This window comes from Formica exsecta, unplaced genomic scaffold (genome assembly GCF_003651465.1).
Source record: "Formica exsecta isolate Colony F162 unplaced genomic scaffold, ASM365146v1 scaffold120, whole genome shotgun sequence".
Classification (NCBI taxonomy): domain Eukaryota; kingdom Metazoa; phylum Arthropoda; class Insecta; order Hymenoptera; family Formicidae; genus Formica; species Formica exsecta.
The window spans coordinates 2130621-2153935 of NW_021848537.1; the positions used below are offsets into that span (position 1 = coordinate 2130621).

Here is a 23315-nt window from a genome sequence, read left to right on the forward strand (position 1 = left end):
GGGGGGGCGAGAGGGAGTTGTAGGTGGACCGCTGCCAAGCCAAATCGAAAAGGGAACTCGTGCGGGGAGGATATACGTAGGACCAAGGTAGAACTTGAGCATGCCCGATTTCTTCCTCTCTTGGCGTCGACTCGCGAATAAATTTAATATCCTGTGCCGTTCCGCAAGTGTAGAATTGCAGAGCGATAAAAGCTATCCTTTCTCTCTCTCTCTCTCTCTCTCTCTTTCTCTCTTTCTCTCTGTCTTTCTCGCTCCGACATGTCGTTCCTTTCGCTAAGCGTTCTCATTTTGGGTCAAGTGGGGAATTGCTTTAGTTTAAGCGCGCCAGAATTCGCGACATTCGTGAAATTTGAGCGCGTCACGTATACGAAAATGTGCGCAGGAACCTTTACAGATTGATAAATGAAGCAAAAATGGAAATGATTACATTTTATGCCTCTTTTGTCTATATTTAAGACTCATGTATAAACGAAAAATGTTCATTCAACATTGCAAAATCAATTTAACGATTATCTATATCGCAATAATTTATTATTAAAGATCGTATCATATATTTGTAGAACTATGAAGCTTATTTGATTTGAAAATCCAGACACAGTTGAGATGACCTTTTTTTATTATACTATTTAATTATTTAAAAGGCTCATGATTTAAAAAAAAAATTATTAATATTTTTCAATCGATTTTAGTATAAATGACTATATTTGACATTGGGCAAATTCTATCATTCGAATATTATATAGCTCCAAAAAGAGTAACGTTAACAATATCGGATGTCCGATATTGAAATTTCGAAACGGGTTAACATAGAAAAGTCAAATTTGTCAAAGGAAAACGATGTACAATGCTTTGGCATGTTAAAAAAAAAAAAAAAGATCAAATTGTGAGCTTTTTTTTTTTTTATCGCGGCTACCGGTGGAGAACGGATGGAAGTTTCAGAAAGTGGTGTAGGGTAGATAAAGCGGATTCGTTATCAGAAATAATATCTCCACCCAGACACTGGTAATCAAGCGGCTCGACCTTCCGTTGCGGCGGCGCTTCCGGCTTCCCGCCCGTCGCGGTCATTAAACAATGCAATCCGCGATTGTACTCGACCGAGAAATTAATTTTCCGGCTTCGTTAGTACCATAATGAGCTCGTCGGCGCCGATCGCACGGCAAAATGCACGACTCATCGCGCTTTTCGCCAATCGTTGCGTTCAACCATCGTCAGCAGAATCTGCCCGCGATGTTCTACGATAATCCCGATTGTTAATTTCTCTTTAGCGGCCTGAAACTTTGCCAATAATAGCGCAAACTTTGTAAGGATAATTGACAATTATCTTTTAAATCGTGCAATTATTTTAATTGCATGTTCCAAATCTGTTTGTTAATTGACGTATTTAAAAGTAAAAAGAAGTAAATATAAATGATATACATATTTAAAATATACTGCAAACTAAATATACTGAAAATTATAATTAATTTTTAAATAAATAATTTATTTATTAGATACGTTCAACTGAAACGTGGATAAGTTATTTCATAAAAGTCTTATTCTAGTTTCATCTGAAAATATTTAATATTAAATATTAGAAATGCAGAGTGAAATATTTTCATTGAAACTTATAATAATAATCTCCTTTTCTCGCTTCTATCATTAAGTCAAAATATTATAGACTCTTAAGTGTTCGATTTTTGTCTTTTCATATTTTATTAACTTTTATTAAGCTTCTGTCAAGAACGAGAGAAACCAACAAGTTCGAAAATCAATGATTTTATAATTTCAAGTATTGAATCTACAAAAGAGGACTTACGTAATCTCACTGTGTATGTAAAGGAGGATATGCTTTTATTATCGCGTTTCCATTTAAATAATTAAATGAAAATTCACGCAGCGTTAAATTTGCTTTTAGAGAAGAATTCTGCGAGTGCGCGAATCGTTTTTCGACGAATCGCGAGAAAGTGTGTCGACATTAATCGAAGGCGCTCGTTTGCGCCGGATGCAAGAAAGGTGCAGCTTTGCCGCCAAGTTTTCCTAAGCTACGACGAGGGAAACTCGCTTCTGGTGAGCAGCGAACAAAAGACAATACCTACCGCGTTCGCGAGAACTTTTCCGCGTTGGTTATTAACACATTCGTTGTAATGAGAGTCATTAAAGATGCGCTGGTTGCACAAGAATATAGTTACTTACGAACAGGCAATATGCCAAAGTAATCGATGAAGTCGAGTAAAAATGAATAAAATAAAAACAATTTTTACACACAACACACACATACATTGGATCATTAAATCTTAATATTCCTGTGATGTGAAAAGCTTTATTTTATATAAAATGTCCACATATTGCTAAATTAATACATTTTTTATAAATGGAGCGAATACGTAGTAATTAATACGTGATTGAAAAATCGAGCCTTTTCGAGGGATACGTGGAATTTCAATTACGCGATGGTGTTTTCGCGGTTCCGCAAAATTCTGTCTGGTCAATCCGCGCTCGACGATATCGAAATCCAATCCTTAAAGAACCAGTTTGGAATGTCAAAGTTTCTCTCTCTCTCTCTCTCTCAAACATTTATTGCGCTCTGATTCGCGAACTAGTGGTTATTCATTTCTACATGAATGGATTTTCAAGATGCCGGAATATCAAATCGAGTATGATATCTTCTCTGGTAAATAGAAAAAAAAATAATTTTACAATGAGATAAGCAAGTTTTATATAAGTAAAATGTCCCAAAAAATATCTATAAGTGCGAGAAATATTTAATTAATTAAAATATAAAACAACGTTATATGCATTCGTCCCCTCGGCTGTTCGAACAGCTTATATAACGCTGTTTCTCGGTACTGGCGAGCCAAATAATCCTTTTGTGCCGTACACGAAATTAAAACGCTTTGAATACGCCGCAGAGGATTAATGAAAGTTTCTCGAACTACTTCCATCTTGCACCCTTTTCGCTTTATACCGCCCTCTCCTTTTCCCATCGTGTTCTCTTGGAATGATATCGCTTTCTTTTTGTACTTAAATCGAGAAAAAAAGAGATCTCTTCCTCCTCTCTCTCTCTCTCTTTGTCTATGAAAATTCGTCTGACTACGAAGATCCGTATCTCCTTCGCAGTGAATATTTTCTTCTTTTCTTGCGCGCAACAAATTTTTTATCGGCGAAATTAATTAAAATGAAATTGTAATAACTCACGTCTTTGTAAACATCGACAGCGATTTTGTCTTTGTATGTGTTGCAATTTTTATTTTACGCATTTATATGCATATAAAAGTTCAAATGTTTAGAAGCTTACTAATTAAAGATTAATTTTTGAGGAGAAAGAAGCTATGAATATACAATTAATTAATCTAACTAATTGAAAGTCTCTAATTGAATCGTGTCGTTGACCGATATTGGCTCTTATTCAATTTCGTCTTTAATCACAAACGACGATCGCAGACTCGCGTAATCCGCTCGTCTCGGCTTAATTGCCGCGAAACATAAATTCTTCGGGCTTTCCGTTGCTTGCTCGCAAAGCTATATTAATTCGAGCTTCCGACGGGAACGGGAACGGAGTCGGACCGCTAATGGCGACGATCGAGGTCGCCGCTCGTTATTAGCGTGGAAAAACTCGACGCGAAAGGGGATTAAAAAAAAATAGCCGGCGAAAATAGCGAGCAAGTGCGCCGGCACGTCGTTCGTTCTCGTCAACTTTGTATTCGTCTACCTTCAACGAGACTTTCAAACACACGACTGTCCGATAAGAGACTCTCGTCGAATCACAAAATTCCATTAAAACATGGTCCGCTGAAATTTAAACAAAAAAATATCCGATACACGTGTGTGTACCAAATCCATAAAAAAAAAAGAAATTAAAACTGTATTTTTTTCGGATCGATATAGACATTGATATATCATATATTTATTTTATATCTATCTCACTGTGATTTTAAATAAATTAACAATGTTTTTGCATTACAATCTATTTCAAACTAAAACAACATTGCGAGACATTTATAAAACAACCTTGTTAGCATAATATATATATATATAATTCGGTAAATTGAAATAAAATTCTGCGTCATTGTTACAAGACCCTTTGTACTCTTTGGATTCATTCTCCCTTTGAAGCTTCACGCTTTTCCAATTTAAAATTCCGACAGGTCTTCGAAATACTTCGAATTAGTCGGCCGATTTACGTGTCAGATTCAATCGGCGATTCGCTCGGCGCGAAAATCACTCCTGCAATTTCAGGACCCCTCTCTCCTTCGCAGGCGATACATATCGAACGGGACAAAACGCGCAATCGCTTGTCGGGCGGTAAATCGAAAAAGTTCTCTTTTTTTTTTTGCGCTCGCGCGAGTCTTGATCCTGTCGATTCTAGAATCCGCGACGCCACGAACCAGACCGAACATCTGGTACATGGGACGCCGAAACCCATCAGGTAGTCGCGATCCCCCGAGTTTCTTACTGCTTTACCCATACCATCAGCTTTTATCTCTCCCTCCTTCGGCTCCCACGACATTCTTTCCCTTTTTACTCGTCGGCGTCGGAAAATCCCCAAGATTTTCCTGGATTTTCCGAAACCACGAACTCCGAAAAGTCGCCGAGCACGTCGATCGCGCGCCGCGATGTCGAGTGTGTTAACACAAGGGTAAGGTGGGAGACGCGACGTATGGTTCTTGCAGGATCAATCGCCTCGCGGAATTCTTCCGCCTTTCCGAAATTCCCAATTTTTGACTCCGCTCTGCGTCTTGTATCTCTAAATTTATATATGATCCGCGACACATAAATTCTTTCGCCGAGATGATAACGTTTACGAACAAGATGGAATAATAATCGAAGATAACACACAAGTTACTTTTATTTGAATTTTTTAGATGATTTACAAAATCTACTTATAATTTTACGCACCAGATATCCTAATATATGCATGTATTCTGATATGTATTTTTTATCTTGATATGTATTGTGTATTTTACTCTTTCAATGCTCCTATATGTATATTACATAATGCATAAAATTATAAATATATAAAATAGATTCACAAAATTTTTGCGAAATTGTAGATCATCGAAAATGAGTTTATTTTATTTATTTAATTTATAGTTTTTATCAGATAATTTTATAACGACTTTTATCTCGTATATATTATGTATATAAATATATCATTTACTTGAAAAGTATGCAATCTGTATAATTCTTCGCTTATTTTGAGACAAATTCCACAATGTTCTTAATTCGGCACCTCTCAATATATGTATAATGAATTTGATACCATTAAACATCCTTTTTCCTCGTCCTTTCGAAAATTACGGCGGACGCATTCTTGCTCTTTCATTAACTTACCCTTTGACGCGCGAAAGTCTAATCGAGAGCAAGGGATGAGAAAAATGTATCAGACGTGTCGGTCCGGGCAAGTTTGCGGTCAGTAAGATCAAAGGGGATGTGTAATTTGCGAGACATCGAAAGATGGACGCCCTCAATACGTGCACATATATGAACATGCGAGCCTAGCTCGCATGTTCATATATGTGCACGTATTGAGAGATCCTTTGCAAAATCGATAGCGGCCTTAAAGTATGCGGTCTTAAAATATACTTGTCTTTAGCATGATGTAAACACATTTTTTTTTTAAATAAATATTTAAACTTTTAAAATTAATAAAGAATTGATGGAGTTTGAGTTTACATATAGAATTAGAACTCTAAAATTTTAAACTTCATTTAATTCCAATGAAATATAGATTCTTTAAATTCAAATATTTGTGAGATTTTCAATATTATCATATTTTGAAGTTTCCAATATTTCAAATGCCATTTCACTTACATAATACCATATTTTTGATAATTTAACAAAATTTTCTGATTATATCCTTTCCAAGTTGCAAGAAATTGCATCACTTTACAAACGGTTACCGGGATAATTGTGAAGACATGATTTATGCACGAAAGAGATCTGTTTGGAGCATGTCGCACGGTATGTTGACAGGAAAGAAAATATTGGAGCAGAATTGTGGAATCGCATGTGTACTGCATTAAAGCTTGATTTATCAACGACCGGCTTCGTTCCACCTTTCAAACGTGTAGAAATATCGTCGCATAAATTTCGAAGAGCTTATGCCAAGCCTCTCTCTTTATATATATATATATATTTGTGAGATTTTCAATATTATCATATTTTGAAGTTTCCAAGATGTCAGTTTTCCAATTTTCCAAATTCTTACATGTAATGTAAATTCAAACTTATATAATTAGATGATAAATATTTCAAATGCCGTTTCACTTACATAATACCATATTTTTGATAATTTAACAAAATTTTCTGATTATATCCTTTCCAAGTTGCAAGAAATTGCATCACTTTACAAACGGTTACCGGGATAATTGTGAAGACATGATTTATGCACGAAAGAGATCTGTTTGGAGCATGTCGCACGGTATGTTGACAGGAAAGAAAATATTGGAGCAGAATTGTGGAATCGCATGTGTACTGCATTAAAGCTTGATTTATCAACGACCGGCTTCGTTCCACCTTTCAAACGTGTAGAAATATCGTCGCATAAATTTCGAAGAGCTTATGCCAAGCCTCTCTCTTCGTTTTTCTCGCAACGTCGCGCGGAAATCTTTTCGGATTTACAGTTACGAGATTACAATCTTCATATTTGTGAACGAATCGTTGCGACAAGATACGAGAATATTCATTCTCTCTATTAATATTTATAACTTAAATATCACTATAAATTATATTTTTTATCACTAATATAATTAGTAATTTAATCACACTTGTATTAAAATAATTTATGTATCGTTGCAGCAAGAAACTGTGTTGTACGGTTTAAATTAAATTAACAAAGAATAATTTTGTTACGAAACGTTAAAGACGAATTTGAAATAAATAGCAGGAACAAGAAGGGATTATTTGGTGCAATTTGTAGGTGCGTTAAAGCACGGCGACGATTTCGCGAAGCAATGTTTTCGGCATCGGAATGCAACCGGAATAATGCCGCAATTTTACGCTTCGCGAAACGTTACGACGTTTTAAGCGAGCTGTGCGGAATATTGACGACTTTGTTTGCTATTAATTTAATCGCGAATACATTTTGCTGGATCGGAATTTTAGGGATTCTTGCCGCATTGTTTTAATCGCCCTGAACGAGCTCTCAGTTTGATCATGTCGAAATTACAACGTAAACTAATTATCACAAAATTTATTGCGGATTATTTTAAATTAATTTGTTATTCTAATTATTAATTATTTCTTATATTCTATGACATTATATATCTCAGTCCCGTGCTTATATCGATCCACGTATTTATTTTGCTTCTTCATTTATACTCTGCTTTTTGATCTAAATAAAATAAATCAATCGATTTATTACAAATTAAATGATAAATATTTCTTATTTTTTAAACATGTGACCAGAAGCGCTTTTTGACTGTGTAAGGATAAATAAGGATAAATATTTACCAATAAAATAAATATAAAATATAAATTATATAATAAATTATAAGCAATATAAAATAAATGAAGCTAATAAATGTAAAAGAGATAAACAGATTGCAATATTAAAGAGAATAATTCTGCGCGCGAAGTGATTGTTCACGAATTTCCGGTATCTCGAGGCAATTAGATTCGCGCAACGAAAAGCGTTAGAAATTAATACAGCACCGATCATTATTTCGAGACCTTACAAGTGACTTCGACTTCTCTCTAATTCCAGACACTTTCCGCAACAATGGCGAGAGAGGAACGGGCGCGTCCTGCGAGCGGAATTTTAAGCGAGCGGATCCAGGAAATTAGGAAGATTTGATCAGCCCCCGGTCCTGGAATTACAAATAACCTTATTATCGTGCCGCACGATGCTCCGGCCCTGGCGATTTATACCGAATCTGCTTTTTAAACTGGCGAGCAGCATCGCGATTAGGTGATTTACATGAAGATCTTTGCGCGCACAATAAGTACCCCATTGGATCTCTCTCTCTTTTTTTTGTTTTACATTATAACGATTAAATTGTTGTTCGATTCACGCGTCGTTCCAGTTCATTTCATCTGTGATATTTTACATTTGTTGTACATCCGTGTTTGAACGTGAAATTTGTATATTTCTAAAATTCTCTCTCTTGAAATTTTTATGTCTTTGTAATTTTTATCCTAATAAATTTCTTTGTTCGATTTTACACGTTATACTGTTCTTTCCTTCTTTTCTTATATACCCTCCTACTTTTCACCCGTTTTTCTTTGCCTCGTGACCCTTCGGTAAGTCGCGCCGGCAATGAAGACAAATTGTCGGCGTCCCGCAGTTTTACGAAGACAGTAATTAATTGCCGCGTCGCGTAACGAGTCTTGCTTCAACTATTGACACGCGTCGATTTAAACAAATTCTTCTTAGATTCCATTGATACAAAGTTCCCGATTAATTAGCGCTAAGAAACGAAAAAGATATAACTAACAATATATGTAATAATAACGTAACAATAAATAAATGACACACGGTATGCCACGTAATAATTAGACAAATTGCATAGATAGTAATATTATTTGAACTATTGTCAAATAATATTGCAAATTACAGTAATATACATATATTAATTACTCAATATAATTAATTATATAACTAATTATATATCTCAGTATCTAGAATGTATTAATTTATTAATTATGTCATATATTATGTGTACATATATTATCTATATAAAGGGTATCTATTTTATGTATAATATCGGTTATAGGAATTTAACTGTCCTTTTATTTTATGACACTGATCAATAAAGCTTAAAGGGACATTGAACTTTCTTATCAGAGTATCGTTTCGCGATCACTTAATTCAACGTCATTGTCATTAGTCAATTAAACGACGATTGAGATTCCGAGATGAGGAAAATTACGACTACTCTGCTACTTTCTAGCCGCGTTCGCTGCCTCCGAAACAAATTCCGCAGGATGACGAGGATAATAAAGACTCGTTAGTCCTGCGGAATCGGCGAAATACCGCTAGGAAAAGTCGCTCGTTTGCCGACTTTTTTCTATCTTGATTGCGCCCGCTTCACAACTTCCACTCTTCTCAGAATGTCTCGAAAAATAAAGCCCGACGAATTACCGTGAATTATAGCTACGGACGATGGAGAAACAAGCCGCTATGTAAGTATGTACTATAGCTGCGGATTTAAGAGCGACGAAATAACGTAAATTAATTGCGCTAAACGTTAAGCTGGAATCAAGTAAAATTTGCCATCGCAAATTCGTTGGAATTAAAATAATATATCCAGATTGAAGCTCTTTAGATCCTTTTAATAACGAATTAATATATAAATTTATTTATATCTCTTTCATTTTATATATATTTTTCTATACCTTTAATTAATATTTGCTTCAGAAATTAAAATAGCAGGTTGAGAATCCCCGCAGATTAAAGAATAATAAATTTTAAACGAAAATATTAATATAATGAAATCAGAAGTGTATGAAAAAATTGTAAAACAATGATTTAATTCACATAAAAGTCACGGTATTTAAAATAAATATTTATGATTTATTTTTTATAATCTTATAAATTTCTTAAAAATTTTAAAGCGACGCGAAAATGCTGTGCGAAACGAACGCCATGAGTCACAGCTTCGTATTTCGGGAATCAAATTTCTCTTGTAGTTAAGATCATTTATCGGGGAAGTCTTCTGCGCGCAAAAATCGCCCCGAAGGGGTGCGAAGATTTACGAGGGGTTGCTACGAGGCACCCGCCATCTTTGAATCACCAGTCTCCGCGCAGATCGTTTCTCTCCATCCGGGCTTAAAAGTATTTCCTTGCTGTTCTCACCGCTCATTTAAGCTAATAACTCGCGCGCGATCCCTACCAGTGGCGAGAAGCAGGGGGAGGAAGGGAGGATGGAGATAAAAGTAGAAAAGGAGGAGGACATGGCCTTGAGCTCTGGTTGTTTGCAGAAATGACCCAACCTGCTTCTGCGGAACCAGTTTTTCCAACAGTTTTCCGGGAGCAAACTTTCGAATTTAATTCAGTTACTGTCTACCCCGTAACATATCCCGAGGCTTGCGGGGAGGGAAAGAAGGGGGAGATCAATGCAAAAGGAGGTCAATCTCCGAAACTTTCCCGAAACATGTGCGAATTATTATAATGATGAAATATAACGCGTCGAAATCATTTCGCCATCATCTCGTACAAAGCTTAAATTTGAAAATGTTGAGGAGATGTTAATAAGAATATAAAATCTTAGAATATGAATAAAGAACTATAAAACTGTTTGTTTTTATAAGACCGTTTTTTAATATTGTTTTGATGCGCGATTTATCGAGAGCTCTATCTGCGAAAACGCGGCGATTATCTCTACATTCATAAGATCACCGAATGAAACGGGAGTTCGATGAAAGTCGATTTCCGCGGCTATTTCCGGCTTTAATATTAATTACTAGCCGCGCGTGGAGGATCGCCGCGGATAAAATCATTTATTAATCGGCAAATAATGCGACCGCGTGCACAAATGGCGGCTTCATTATGGAATCGCTGCGTGTACAGCTTCCCAATACAGCCAGATAATTGCGTTTCGCCGAAATAAATCTCTCGCTTGACTACACCAACGTAAATAACCGATAATTAACAACAGGCGTTAGAGCTTAAATTCCCTCGTTATCATTCTATAATTTTTAAATAAGTTTATTTCTAACTCCGATTGTATGTGCCTATGCGAAAAATTTAAAGAATAAAAATTGATTATGTCACTAAATCAAAAAAGGGAAAAATAAAATTAATATAGCTCGATAAAAACCTGTGTCTCTCGTTCTTTACAGTTTGTTGGCTTTTAGATTCATTAAGATTTTATTTGAATTTATGTTTTATTTAAAATGATTAAATTTAGTTTAATTCTTATCTAATCTTAGAGGATTTTCTATTGTCTAATTTCAATTTGAATTATCTCAATCTTTGCGCATTAAAACTTAGTCCCGTTTTTATCTCTAATTCTCTTCTTTAATTCTTTCGTTGTTAGATCTTTAAATCAGTAGAAAGAGAGAACTTAATATAAAACAATTTTAAATTTAATTTCGAATTTTGGGTCAATTTAAAGATCGAGCGTTGACTAACTTGACTCATCAAAATTTATTATAACGTTCTTTACAATGTCTTTTTTATTATACGTTCTTTCGGCTGTAAAGTTTACGTCGCAAAATAAAGTTGGGAATAAAAACTAAAGTTCTAGATGGTCGAATATTTTTACTTAATCTAAACGAGTAGGTTAAGTCATCATAAGTCTTGATAATAAATCTAAAAAAAACCGGGACGAAACCGTTCTTCGGCTCCGTGATGGATGGTGCCCATCACGGTGAATAAATAACGACCAGTGGCCTTTAAGGAACCGAAACCCGATAGAGAACGCGGAACAATAAGAATGGATCGCTCGATCGCTGAATACATTTAAGTATACCTCCGTCACGCGACACAGAGGGGGTGGTGGATTTGTCGGCGGGGACGAAGAAATAGCGGCGGAAGAAGAAGAGAAATAAAAGTCGAGAGCCTGAGCGACCGAGACGAGAGAAAGAAATAAAAAGGAATTGTCATCGTCCGGGTGGCTGCAACCACCCTTGTAACCGCGCCGCGAATATTCTCTTTCCCCTTGATCCTCCTTGCCCCTCCCCCCCCCCAGTTTCCTCCCCCTTTCTTTCCCCTATGCTCTCTTTACAACCACTGTCATTTGTTTTTACGTTTACTCCTCGTCGTTCCTGAAAATCCTTCGCGAGACCTGCCGCGCTGCGAGATTTCGTCGAGAAAACTGGGAGAGATAGAGGAATGAATTATATATATTTCGAGAGAATGAACTATAAAGCACCTTAGGTGCTCTCCGGCAATCTGAATGATTTTTTATAACATGACATTCGTTGAAAGAGCTTTAATAATAACCATTGTGCATGGTAATCTTCGTAAAAAAAAAGACTTAATTTACATATCGACCATCCACTTTAGAATAACTAGTAATAACTACTAAGATATATGCATAACGGAATTAATTGTATATAAAAACTAAACGTACAATTTTTCTTTGTAGAGTCAGGTTCTTGTCAATTATATCGTCTATCTTTACTTTCGAATCGCTGTAAAAAAGAGATGATCGTTACTCACGAATCGTAAAGTTAGTGGGTTTCACGATCTTCGGGCAGACTCTGAAGAGCCCGAGCTTGAATCTCACGCTGACCACATTAGCGAAGTTTCTCGGTACATTCGGCAGGGCGAGCTTCTCCTCGGTATGGAGCCAGGTCGGGCCCAGAAGGGCGACGCTGAGGGCCGCGAGGGCGGCGAGGCCGCATACGACGCCGCATCTGGTCAACGCGATACCACCTGGACCATCACCCGAGCAGCACATCTTCGTTTCCCGAATGGTGGTGACTCAGGATGACATCTCTCAGCGAATCACCTGCGCAACGCGAGAAGGGCACTTTGGTTCATCCCTTCGCCCTGCATATCCGCCGACTCTTCCTCAAGCTGATCTCTTCGAGATGTATATTTGTCGAAACAATCTCTCTCTTATTCAACCTCTTTTTTCAAAGTTTTGCCACGCGTGCCTGTTTTTCGCGGACCTGCAATCAATTTTTATCCCTTTGCTTCCACTCTCACGTGCGTGTTAATAGATTCGAGTTGTCTGAAAGATCCCGCACTCTCTCGCGATTATAGATTCTTTACGAATCTTATTTTCGACGAATTTAAAGAGTCATTTTTTCTCTCGGAAAAATCAGGAGAAAATATTGTTTATTATAATTCGTTCTTTTTTTTTTTTAATTTCCATAAACGTATGAAAGAGAGGAATTCAATATCCAAAGAAATATCCTATATATACTTATACGCTCGCGATCGGAATACTGGTGAAAAATACCGTAGCGATGCAAAAAGACGATGCTGAATTCTTCTGAAAGGGATGGCGTCCGTTAATGGATTTCTCGTTATGTGGAGAAACCATTAAAACGCGCGTTTGCTCACTCTCGAAGAAATTAATTCCGATTGCCGTTATCGCGGACGGTTTGAAAAATAAAGCAAAAAGATGCGAGAAGGGGGAAGGGAGGGAGAGAAGAAAAAAGGGCGGGAGAGGTGAAAGGATGGACCGCCATTATCGCTACCACGTTTTCCGCATCGAGGATAGATGGGAGTCTCCGACTTTTTTTTCAATGATTCTTTTTACTCTAAAAGCGCGAAAGGGCTTCACCTTCTTGCGTACGAGTACGTAAATAATTTTTTTTTCCCCGAGAACGAGCGTCTCATCAATTTAGAATAAAAATTTTCACGATCCTAATCTCGACGGTCTCATTCGAAAAGGAAAACTTCACGTCACGTTTTCGCGAATAATCGCGGAAAAATGCTCGGAATATTTCCCGATTTCCTCGCCGAGGCGCGAAACCAGCTCCGAGAAACGTATCTCCCTTGACCGCGAATCGATAAAAATCTCCCGCCACCGACAACGAAGTAATAGCAATAATCGCTTCCGGTTTTTGCCTCCAACAAGCGGTCGGTTAGTCGGCGAACGAAAAAAAAAAAAAAAACAAAAACAAAAAAACGGAAATATCGTTTTGCGGCGCAATGTCTATATCGACGTGACCCATAATACGCGCGCGCGCGCGATTTATGTCCGCTGCAGATGACAGTTGCAATTACAACGTCATTCTTTCGCTTCGATCTAATTAATTGAAAAACGGCGTACGAGAGGGACGAGGGGTGGGGAGAGAAGAAGAAGGGGGAGGTATAGGTGCACCGGCAGTTTCAGAGGGCCCTCGAGAGATTTCCGGTTCTTGTTAGGAAGGAGTTTCGAGTGCTGCTTAAGTCTGTTCCGCCTCTTTTTCTCTTCGATCCCTTGTTCCTTTCCCCCTACCCTTCCCTTCCCCATCTCGCGCCTCCTCCCGAGTATCACGTAATTAAAAGTTCGAACCGACCGCGATTCACGCCTGACTGAAACCATCCTCTCTCCGCCCGACACTTCCCGCATTACTACGTAATCTAAGAGAGGAGGTAGGTGGAAGGAAAGGGGCTTACAATGTGCTTTTTTCTTTTTTCTTCCCTCCCCTTCGTCCTTTTGTAATTACTCCTTCTTGAGAACATTGGCTGATCGGGAGACCAGAAATTCTACGGCGAGATTTCTGCTCTCTCGCGGCTATCGAATAATGGAGGAAAATTCTGACAGTTCAAAGCTATTTGTCAATCGTTCCTCCTCGGTGCATATGTAACAAGTACTCTAATTAGCGTGTATTAAAGTGTGTTTATTTATTCATTTATTTATTTTTAAAAAGATTGTATCAATAGTTTATTTACAATTCAATTTTAGTCTGACAGGATATATACTCGGTGTAAAAGAAATATTACATGTTTTAAATGTGTGCTAATGTGTGTGCATCCGTGTATAATACTGTCTCTTAACTGTCACCGTCGATATCATATAAACATATATTTTCAAGAATTCAAAAAAATTGTTAAAACGTTGGAATGAATTGCCAACCTCATCGGATGGTTCGGAAAAGTCCATCGACACTTCCAACGAGCAGCTTCTGTCAACCCGGTCTGTTTTTCCGCGGACGCATCCTGGTGTCGGAATATCCGGTCGAATCGACACCAGGAACGCGGCGATCATCGATCAAAGTGGTTGCGGACAGAACGCTCGTATACGCGAGCGAGCGTTCACATCTGTGTTTTTTTTTTCTCCGCTCTCTTTACAATGCGGAAGCGAATCGCGGCTTGACGTTACGTCGAGCTTTTCGTCACTACGATTGTTGAATGTTTCCGCTGAGATGAGATGAATAAATAAATTATATCCGCGAGCCAACACCTCGAGAGAAAGAAATTAAGAAAATATCTTTAAAAAACATTTTTTTAGCGCAATGTTCAATTCAAAATTTGCCAGTTTCCTTCAAAGTCGAATTATCAGCTGTACATTTAACATATTTGTATTGTATGAAAAATAAATTTTTATCGTTTACTTGCATTTCTGAAATTTATTTCGCTTTATTTTTATTTTCAATCTCTTTAGAAGGCGAAAGCCATCGATATATATGTCGACATTAAAATGTATATAAACTCTATTTATAGTTTTTAAAATTCAGTGCAATTGCATGCCGTATCCTATATATACCCTATATTATTAACGAATGATAGCAGGCACGCAACCGTACTAATTAAGCTCGATATTAAGCGCGGCTCGGTTTCAGCCCGGAACCGAGTCACCGTAAAATCGTGCGAGAACGAGCACGGCGATTTTTACGGTTTCCGCATCGCGACGGGCGATTTCCGCTTCCGCGAGCTCTAATCAAACTCGACGCGACGCGACGACGGACCGGGGAAAAGAGTGTTCGTTAAAATCCCGACGCGTTCGGGATCCGCGCCCAGTTTCCGACGAGTCTCGCCAAGAGCTGCAGAGTAATTTCGGTGTCGCTCCTGCGGATTTCCCCGGGATAAAAAATAGACCCGAGTGCGAAATTACAAATTACGCGTTTTTCAATTAAAAAACTGCAACTTGCGTCCGACGCAGGAAATGCCGGCGTGACCTGAAAATTTCCGATCGCGATCGGAAAATCTAGAGAAAGAGAAGGAGATAGATAAAGAGACAGAGAGAGAGAGAGAAGAGGGAAATGTAATAAAACGATTGCATCGCGCGGAAAAATATTTGCCCCGCGCAAAACAATTCCCGTCGTGCGAGAAAATATTTACATTGCATTAGAATGATTTCGCGGTGCACGAATGTTTTAGCGCGTTTCCGAAAGGGCTCGCAGTTGCGGGCGTAGTTTTTAAACGTCAAATAGAGGTAGAAAATATCCCGCGTGTAATGTATAATAGATTTTTTTGCGTGCGACCAATACCTCTCCCATATAATGCGTGATTTTTTTAATAGAGCATGTTCATATGGAACGAACGCATTTTGCATTATAAATGAACATCCTTGCTACCTCGGTGCAATTTTAATTCCGCGTATATATAACGTGTGCGCTCTTTCTCCCTTCCACCTTAATTAATAAAAATAATTAATATAATAATGTAAATTAATACAATTATATATCTAAAAATTCATAAATTACGTCGTCGCAAAAATAGAGAGAGATAATTGGATTTGAATTAAAAACTTCACTGATCGTTAAAAAAATAAGATCGTATACGCTATTAGATTGCAGAAACATTTAAAGCCTCATACGTAACGGAGCGCGGAGAGAGATCGAAAATGCAATTCGCGGCGAGCGTTTCCGCGTTTCACGCGGACCACCCCGTACATATGGCTCTTTGAAGTCATTACCGGCGTGTCAGTGTCAGACGACTAACCCTCCCGCCAACCCCCGAGCGGAAAAAGCGGAGAGCGTCGGGCGCGCGCGATATTTTTCTACTGTCACGAGCGACCGCTCGTCCCAAATCCTGGACAGGACCAGTAGGGTCCTGGCGAATAGCGCGCGAATCAGGGTGTGTTCCGACCGCGAGATTATATGCGGGGAAAATCCGAGGTTCATTCTCCCAAGGGCATCCGTGTCTAAGGATGTGCAAAGGAGGAATAAGGGTGACGCGAATATATGCGCGAGAGACATTTAATAATAATATATTATTAATAATGATAATATATATAAAAGAAATATTTTAATAGAATGTGAGTATTTTAGAGTTTTCAAACATGCTTTCTCGACAATCTCAAAATAAAATATGGAGACTCCGCGAAGATATATGATAAAGCGAGCTCGCAAAAGAATATAAAAATTCCAGGATTCAATGAGATTGAAATACTTTAAAAGTCAAAGTACACAGGAAATATCAAGATTTCGATATCGACAACTGATGATATATCATAGTATGTGGAACAATACAAAGTTGACGCAAAATTCAAATCGAACGTAAAAGGATTTAAGAGTTAAAGGCAGATGGACTTGAAGAATCAAAGATCTGAATGCGAAAATGTTTCATGTCAACATCTAACGAAAAAGAATTTATATGAAGATGTGAGAACAGATTTATAAGTTAAATATTTAATGTCTTAAAGTGCGATATTCCAAGGATTTTTGGAGAATCAGAAATCTAAATGTCAAAGTACCTTTGAAAGGAGATAATGCGTGAAATAAATCTTCATTAATTTATATCGTGATTTATCATGCAAACAAGTTTTTGAATTCAAAAAATAAGATGGTAATTTTTTAAGATTACAAATTTTAAAAGAAATATTTGAAGGTATAAAGAACAACCGATTGATATAAAATTATGCACTTTGAAAAAAGAGTTTCGGAGAAAATTCGAAAAGATATAAAAGCTGCAGGTAGTCGGCAAATATTTGAGGGAAACTGAGAGAAATGACTCAATGTAAAGTCGAGCGATCGGCCAATATTTAAAGGATACGAATCAAATACGTAAAAGTTTCAAAGATCCTCCGGTCGGAGATACAAGTAGAAAATATAAAAATCACAATAGATCCAAATCCATCCGCAAAACGATAACATAGTTTCGATATTATTGATATTTTCCGAATCTTTATCCAATGACACCGTACGCGATACTAATAAGCCGTATTAACAACCAGATTATCCCTTATGATCAATCTTACTGGAAACGATCCCGCAAATTACTGTGATACGAAATTACTGGGATATCGTACGCGGGAGCCAATCATGTCGCTACCGCAGACACCGTGGTTGATGAGGGATCTAAGGATTAGGAATACACAGAACCCCAGAAATACGAACTCATCTTCGAGGATTCCTGGTAAGGGTGTAGCCCGGATATTATCGTTTCTCAATAGCTAACGATCCATTGTCAAAATTAAATTATCTTTCACGATAAATCTCGTAGAAACCAATCCGAGGATTTAATGTTCAATTTTTTCCGAGATCAATACGCAAAGTTCAAATAATTTAAACCCACCTCCAGGAGAATATATAATTGTAAGTGACTTTTCGTCGTCCAAGAAAAATCAACAATATCAACAATTCACGTTACTCATTATCCCCGTTGACGAACCAGAGTTCACTGGCGCGAGGAGCAGAATCACGTCGCGAATAACACACGTGTCTCTCTCGAGGGTCTCGCGAGAAAGAGAATCTTGGTGATTTTGCGCGAAAATTATCCGATGATCGGCGACTCGATGATAACGACGCGGCTCGGCGTAGAGAGCCTCGACTTCTCGCGTTCGATCCGCCCGGCGGCCCGAGGCGTACTGGCCCTTCGTAAACGTGGTGCGCCTCCGCCGAGCGGTGGGCGAGCGTCGCGACGGAAGAGGGCAGAAGCGGCGCCGAGAGGGTGGATGAGAGAGCGCGACGCCGAGGGGGTGAACGTCTCGTACCACCGCGATTTTCGACGACGGCTTTCCACGTAAAAATTTCGCGGAAAGAACACACACTCGAGAGCTTTCGATTCTGATTTTGAGCCTTAAATAGAGGAGTAAGTCAGAAATAAGATGAAGAATTTAAGGAATTTAACAGTTGATGAATTTTGCAGCAATCACGCCGCTTAAACTATAAGATGTACCAGCAGCTGAAGTCTGAGAGTATACAGGATGTTAAATGAGAATCACGAGTAAGGAGTCTGAAATTTCGAGATAAGGGGGCTCGAAGTTGGAAAGGAAAGTTGGAATCTGGAAGTTGAAGTTGGAAAATAAAAGTCGAAATTTCGATCTTGGAAAGAGTAAAGCGGGAGGCGAGAAAATGTTTGAACGTTAAAAGACATTTTTTTTCTTAAACTCTAAACAGATTGTCTACAATAAGGACGCGTTTATACAATAGTCACTCGTTGTTTCCGGAAGTTAAGTTGCCTAAAGAGTCTACAAAGATTTTAGAAACGTTCTAAAAAATTATTAAAAAAATGGATCGTCGCGAGAAAGAAAAATTTCGAGATAGGCGGAGGGCGAATTTAAGGTGATAATAAAATAACTCGTTCAACGTAAGCGAAGACGTATGTGCTCCCCCGGGGAACGCCGAGTCTCTTTCTTCCGTCCCCCTGTCTCTCCGCAAACGTTCGGCGAGAGTGCGAGATTATAGAACGAGTTATTATCGATGTCGCGACGTTTATTATAATAAATGGTAGCGCGACAAAACTTTTCTCGCGAAATCTCTCGCGCATCCCTCACATTATGGCCCCCATTCATATCTGTGGATTTTAATATGGATGTCTCAAGTCAATTTTACAGGAGATCTCCGTTTACTTTAATCTTCTCGATTGCTATCGGTAATTGACGCATTTGACAATATGTTACAAATGAACAAAATGTTGATTTAATAGCGCGAATCCTCAAATAACATTTCTTTGTATTAAAATATGTATGTTTAGGAAATTATAAAGTCTAAAAATAAAATCATAAATTATTAAGTGTTTATTATCTCTCTTAGAAAGAGAGAAAATTTACTATCTGACTGACATCTAATTTTCAATATGTATATAACTGTCTAATATTTCGATGTGAAAACAATAGCTATTTTCGTTAGACTTAATTCGATGTGTATTATACAATATTAAACAATAGTAAATTTTGGTTTTAAATATATATATATATAAATAGTTCTGGCGGATATGAGGGGAGAAGTCATATTTATCATATATATATAATTAATTTAATTTGCTATCAGAATACATGGTTTATTTAATTAGTTGTTCGTTCGCATTATTAAGGGCACACGTGTGTGCGCGTGTATCTACGCGATGACAGATACCGCGATGTATCAACAATTATCAAGGCTTATATCACTAATTTACGCATAAAATTATTTCGAACTAAAAAACTGGTGCATTTTTCAAATTTTTTCCTCTTCTTATTCTATATTTCTCCGAGATACTGATATAAACAACAAGATATCGCTCCCCCTACATTCTTAAGCTTTATACTTTTCCTAGGCATTCTTACAGTTTCCATCTCAAGATTCCACGGTTTTTTGTATCTGTTCCCATCTTTATTCTCGTATTCTCAAATTGCTGAAAACTTTATGTATAAGCAAAGACTTCGAACGCGGAATCCCATATTATAAGGGATCCGGAATCCGTGCGAGGGGAGCGTAAAAGTTTACATAGGATTTTGATAAAGAAAAGTCAAGAGAAGTCAAGTTGCGGAAGTGCCAAAAATTTCAAACTCTGCCGACGTGCGAAAAAAAAAAGGTGAAACTAACGAGTAAATCATCGATAAAACCGAAGGCAGTTCCAGTGTGTGTGTGTGTGTGTGTGTGTGAGTGAAACGTATATCCGGCGGATGTTATTAATTTCTAATGAGCATATAATCGACCGAAACTTTCTTTAAACTTCTTTAAAATTGTTTTTAGAAAGCTGGGAAATTAACTCTGGAAATTCTCACCCGCCATCCTCCGCGGCGATGTATTAAACAATTTAACGAGTCGACATCTGCGACGGTTATTATAGCGTAATTATATGAAACGCGCGCTCCAGTTTGGGTTACGAGCGACACAGCATAATCCTTTATTCGGACCTAAGGTTCGGGACACAAGGATTTATATGTCACAAAGTGGAATTAAACGAAACTCATTTGCCTGATGACTTTACAGTACACAACGTATCATATCTGTTAAATGTGTTCATTTGTCGTTCGAAAATCCAAAACTTGCATATATATTGTTAAGTAATTAAAATTTATGACAAATTATTTTTTTTTTTAATTAAAAATATAACAACGCGTTATAAAAATATAAATAAAATACAGACAGATAAATATATCTATGTGCATGATATTTACATCGTTATAATATATAGAAGATTTAATTATCCGTGGAAGAGTGAATACTTTGAAACTATGATAGCTTAGGATCTCAGAATGTGGGATGAGAAGAATTCTGAGGTAATCCATTGCATAGAGAGGGATATCAGGGACCGAAGTAAGAAGCGACGACGGTACTGACGCTTTGTTATTCCTAAGGCTTGACTTCCGGTAAGCTCGTCGGCGAGCTTCTCGGCACGTTCTCATCGCAAACAAACCTCTTCGCTGCCGAGGCGAGAACCGGGGATGGCCAATACGTGTATCGACGATATCATCGCGCCCGAACATTTATGATAATCAGACATTTAACTCGCTAGGTATACGTTCGCCTGTGGCTGTGAATGACAGAGCGGAGATAAGTAACCCGGAATATAGAATATTCAAACTTTGAGACAGCTTCGCAGACTATACGTCACAAAATATCTTAAAATCATCAAAAGCCCGAGATAATAGAGCTTCTAAGTCTATAAATTTAAAATTTTAAGGATACGGGGAGTTTTTTTTTTTACAGAAATACAAAACATTGTTTGCAGTTTGACATAGACATGATGAAAACGCAGCTGAAAACATGCGAAATCTCCAGCTTTTAAATCGGTATGGATCATTATTTTTCGGTTGTCGAGCATCCCTCCCTCTGCGATGCTAGGTTTGATGTATGAAACGATTATTCATTCTCGCCAACCCTCGGATTTTTGCGAATGTGGTTATAGTGTGTCGAATCGACAGATCGCGGACGTCGTTCTGGAAGGCCAATTTCGAAAATTACTCGCCAATTGGACCGATCGCAGGGGGAGGCAGGGAGAGTACAGAGCTACCTCGAACTCTCGTCCCTTTCACGTCGTTGCCGAATTACCGACCCTACGTCCCTGTGAGTGACGTTATCGCGTTGCATTTGGTGCATTTGATGCATCCGGTGGCTGGGCTACGAGAGGGAGGTGGATGTCTGGCCGAGACAGCCGAGTCAGTGCATTCGATATTCCATATTGCGTCTCTGCTTACCAACAGGTACACCCCGTTGACTCGCCATTCGTATTCATCCCCCGAACGCGAAGGACGATACAGAACGATCGAGAAGTCACGCAGCCCGCAAAATCCAGCCATTAGACGTTCGTGCGAAATTCGATTACATTTGCAGTCGAGAAATAGGGTCGGGAAAGACGGAGATGTAAATGGAGAAGTTCATTCAACTTATTCATATATTGTGAGAAAGAGTTTGCAAAGAGATCCCCAACACATTTTACATTTTCAGAATAAATTAAATAAATATTGATAGAAAAAAAAATATATATATATTCCAAGATCGTTTTATTATTTTAAAAATGCAATTAATTGGAAAAAATTACGAGTAATGTGGTATCCCAGACGCTGTTAAAATCATAAAAATAGGCGTAGGTTGCCATAGCATTTTATCTATCCGCAACGCGAGATATGTACGCTCGTATAAAGTCTCGGGAATACTCGTCATCCAAACAGAATGGAATGCGCGGCATTGGTAGACATTATAGGGATGCCAGTCTCGGCAGCATGTAAACGAATTTTCGCATCACGTGCAATTCTACGAGTATATTCCTTCCATCTCCGAGCTTCGAACCCCAGTTCCGAGAGCCGTTCTTGCCTCCACCTTCGTCTCGCCCTTTCCTCACTTCGTTTCTTGTTCCATCACCTCATTTCTCCTCTTTTCTCGCGAATTTCTCTCTCTTTCTCTCTTCGTTTCTTTCATTTTTAATTACCGGAAAGTAATTTGATTTGATGAATATTATTAAAGTACGTCTCTCTGTGAAATGTATGTTAAAGATATATATCTATTATATAACGATAAGATATAATGTAAATAAGAGACATTTTAAATTTTGCAATAATGAAGCGGTGAATTTCAAATTTAAATAAATATAATTAAAAATTTTTGTTTCATTCTGTTATAATGAAATATGAATAAATAAGTACGTGACTGACGCTTTGTATGTAAAATATACACTTTCTTTTACCGTTTTAAAATAATTGACATTTTGCAATTTTCCCAAAATATTCGATGATAATTATATTTCTATTTATGTAAAAAATTTATACAACATTCAAAACTCTCTCTTTAAATATTAATTAACATGTAAAAAAGGATAAAAAAAAATAATAAAAAAAAAATTCTTTTTACAGAAATGTAATCTCTCGTTGCCGCTATTAATTATAATAATTTTTTATTATAATGTTTTACACCGTGACATGATCTCGCGATATTTGCTGTCGGCGGTAAAATGGAATAAAAGTACGGAAAAAAGATCGAGAGAAGAGGAACGCGCGCGAAGAAAAGTATATTTTGATCTGACGTCTGGATCTAATTTGATCTCGTATCTCTAAAGATGCTCCGTGAATAAAAATTCTGCGGCGCTCGGTCCGTCGCTTTGGATTTCGAACGATAATACCGATGCATCGCGCACATATATATACGTATATACATCTCCGCTGCATCCTCGAGATCGACATCCTTGATCTCTGACCGTGCAATACGTTTTATTCCCGCTTGCTCTCGAATAGCCATCAAACGGAGACCCGCTGGTTAAATTGAAGTCTCAAGTATTTATCCTATTTTCCACAATGATGTAATAATAATTATTTTTTATCACCATAATTATACAATTATTATTCTTTTTTATAATCTATCCTTTA

At 37.6% G+C, this 23315-nt stretch overlaps 1 protein-coding gene across 5 annotated transcripts in view; it reads right to left on the reverse strand.

Moving 5' to 3' along the window:
- The window catches only part of LOC115242445, an 81649-nt gene extending 63527 nt beyond the window's left edge, over positions 1–18122 (reverse strand). The window contains exons 1-2 of one of the 5 annotated variants that reach the window (XM_029818750.1): positions 17900–18122; positions 12086–12540 (exon numbers count right to left, since the gene is read on the reverse strand). In XM_029818750.1, coding sequence (XP_029674610.1) covers positions 12086–12326 — 241 coding nt within the window. In that variant the 5' untranslated portion in view covers positions 12327–12540; positions 17900–18122. The other 4 variants (XM_029818740.1, XM_029818757.1, XR_003885054.1 and 1 more) reach the window with 4 other exon arrangements.
- Positions 18123–23315: the final 5193 nt, after the last annotated feature.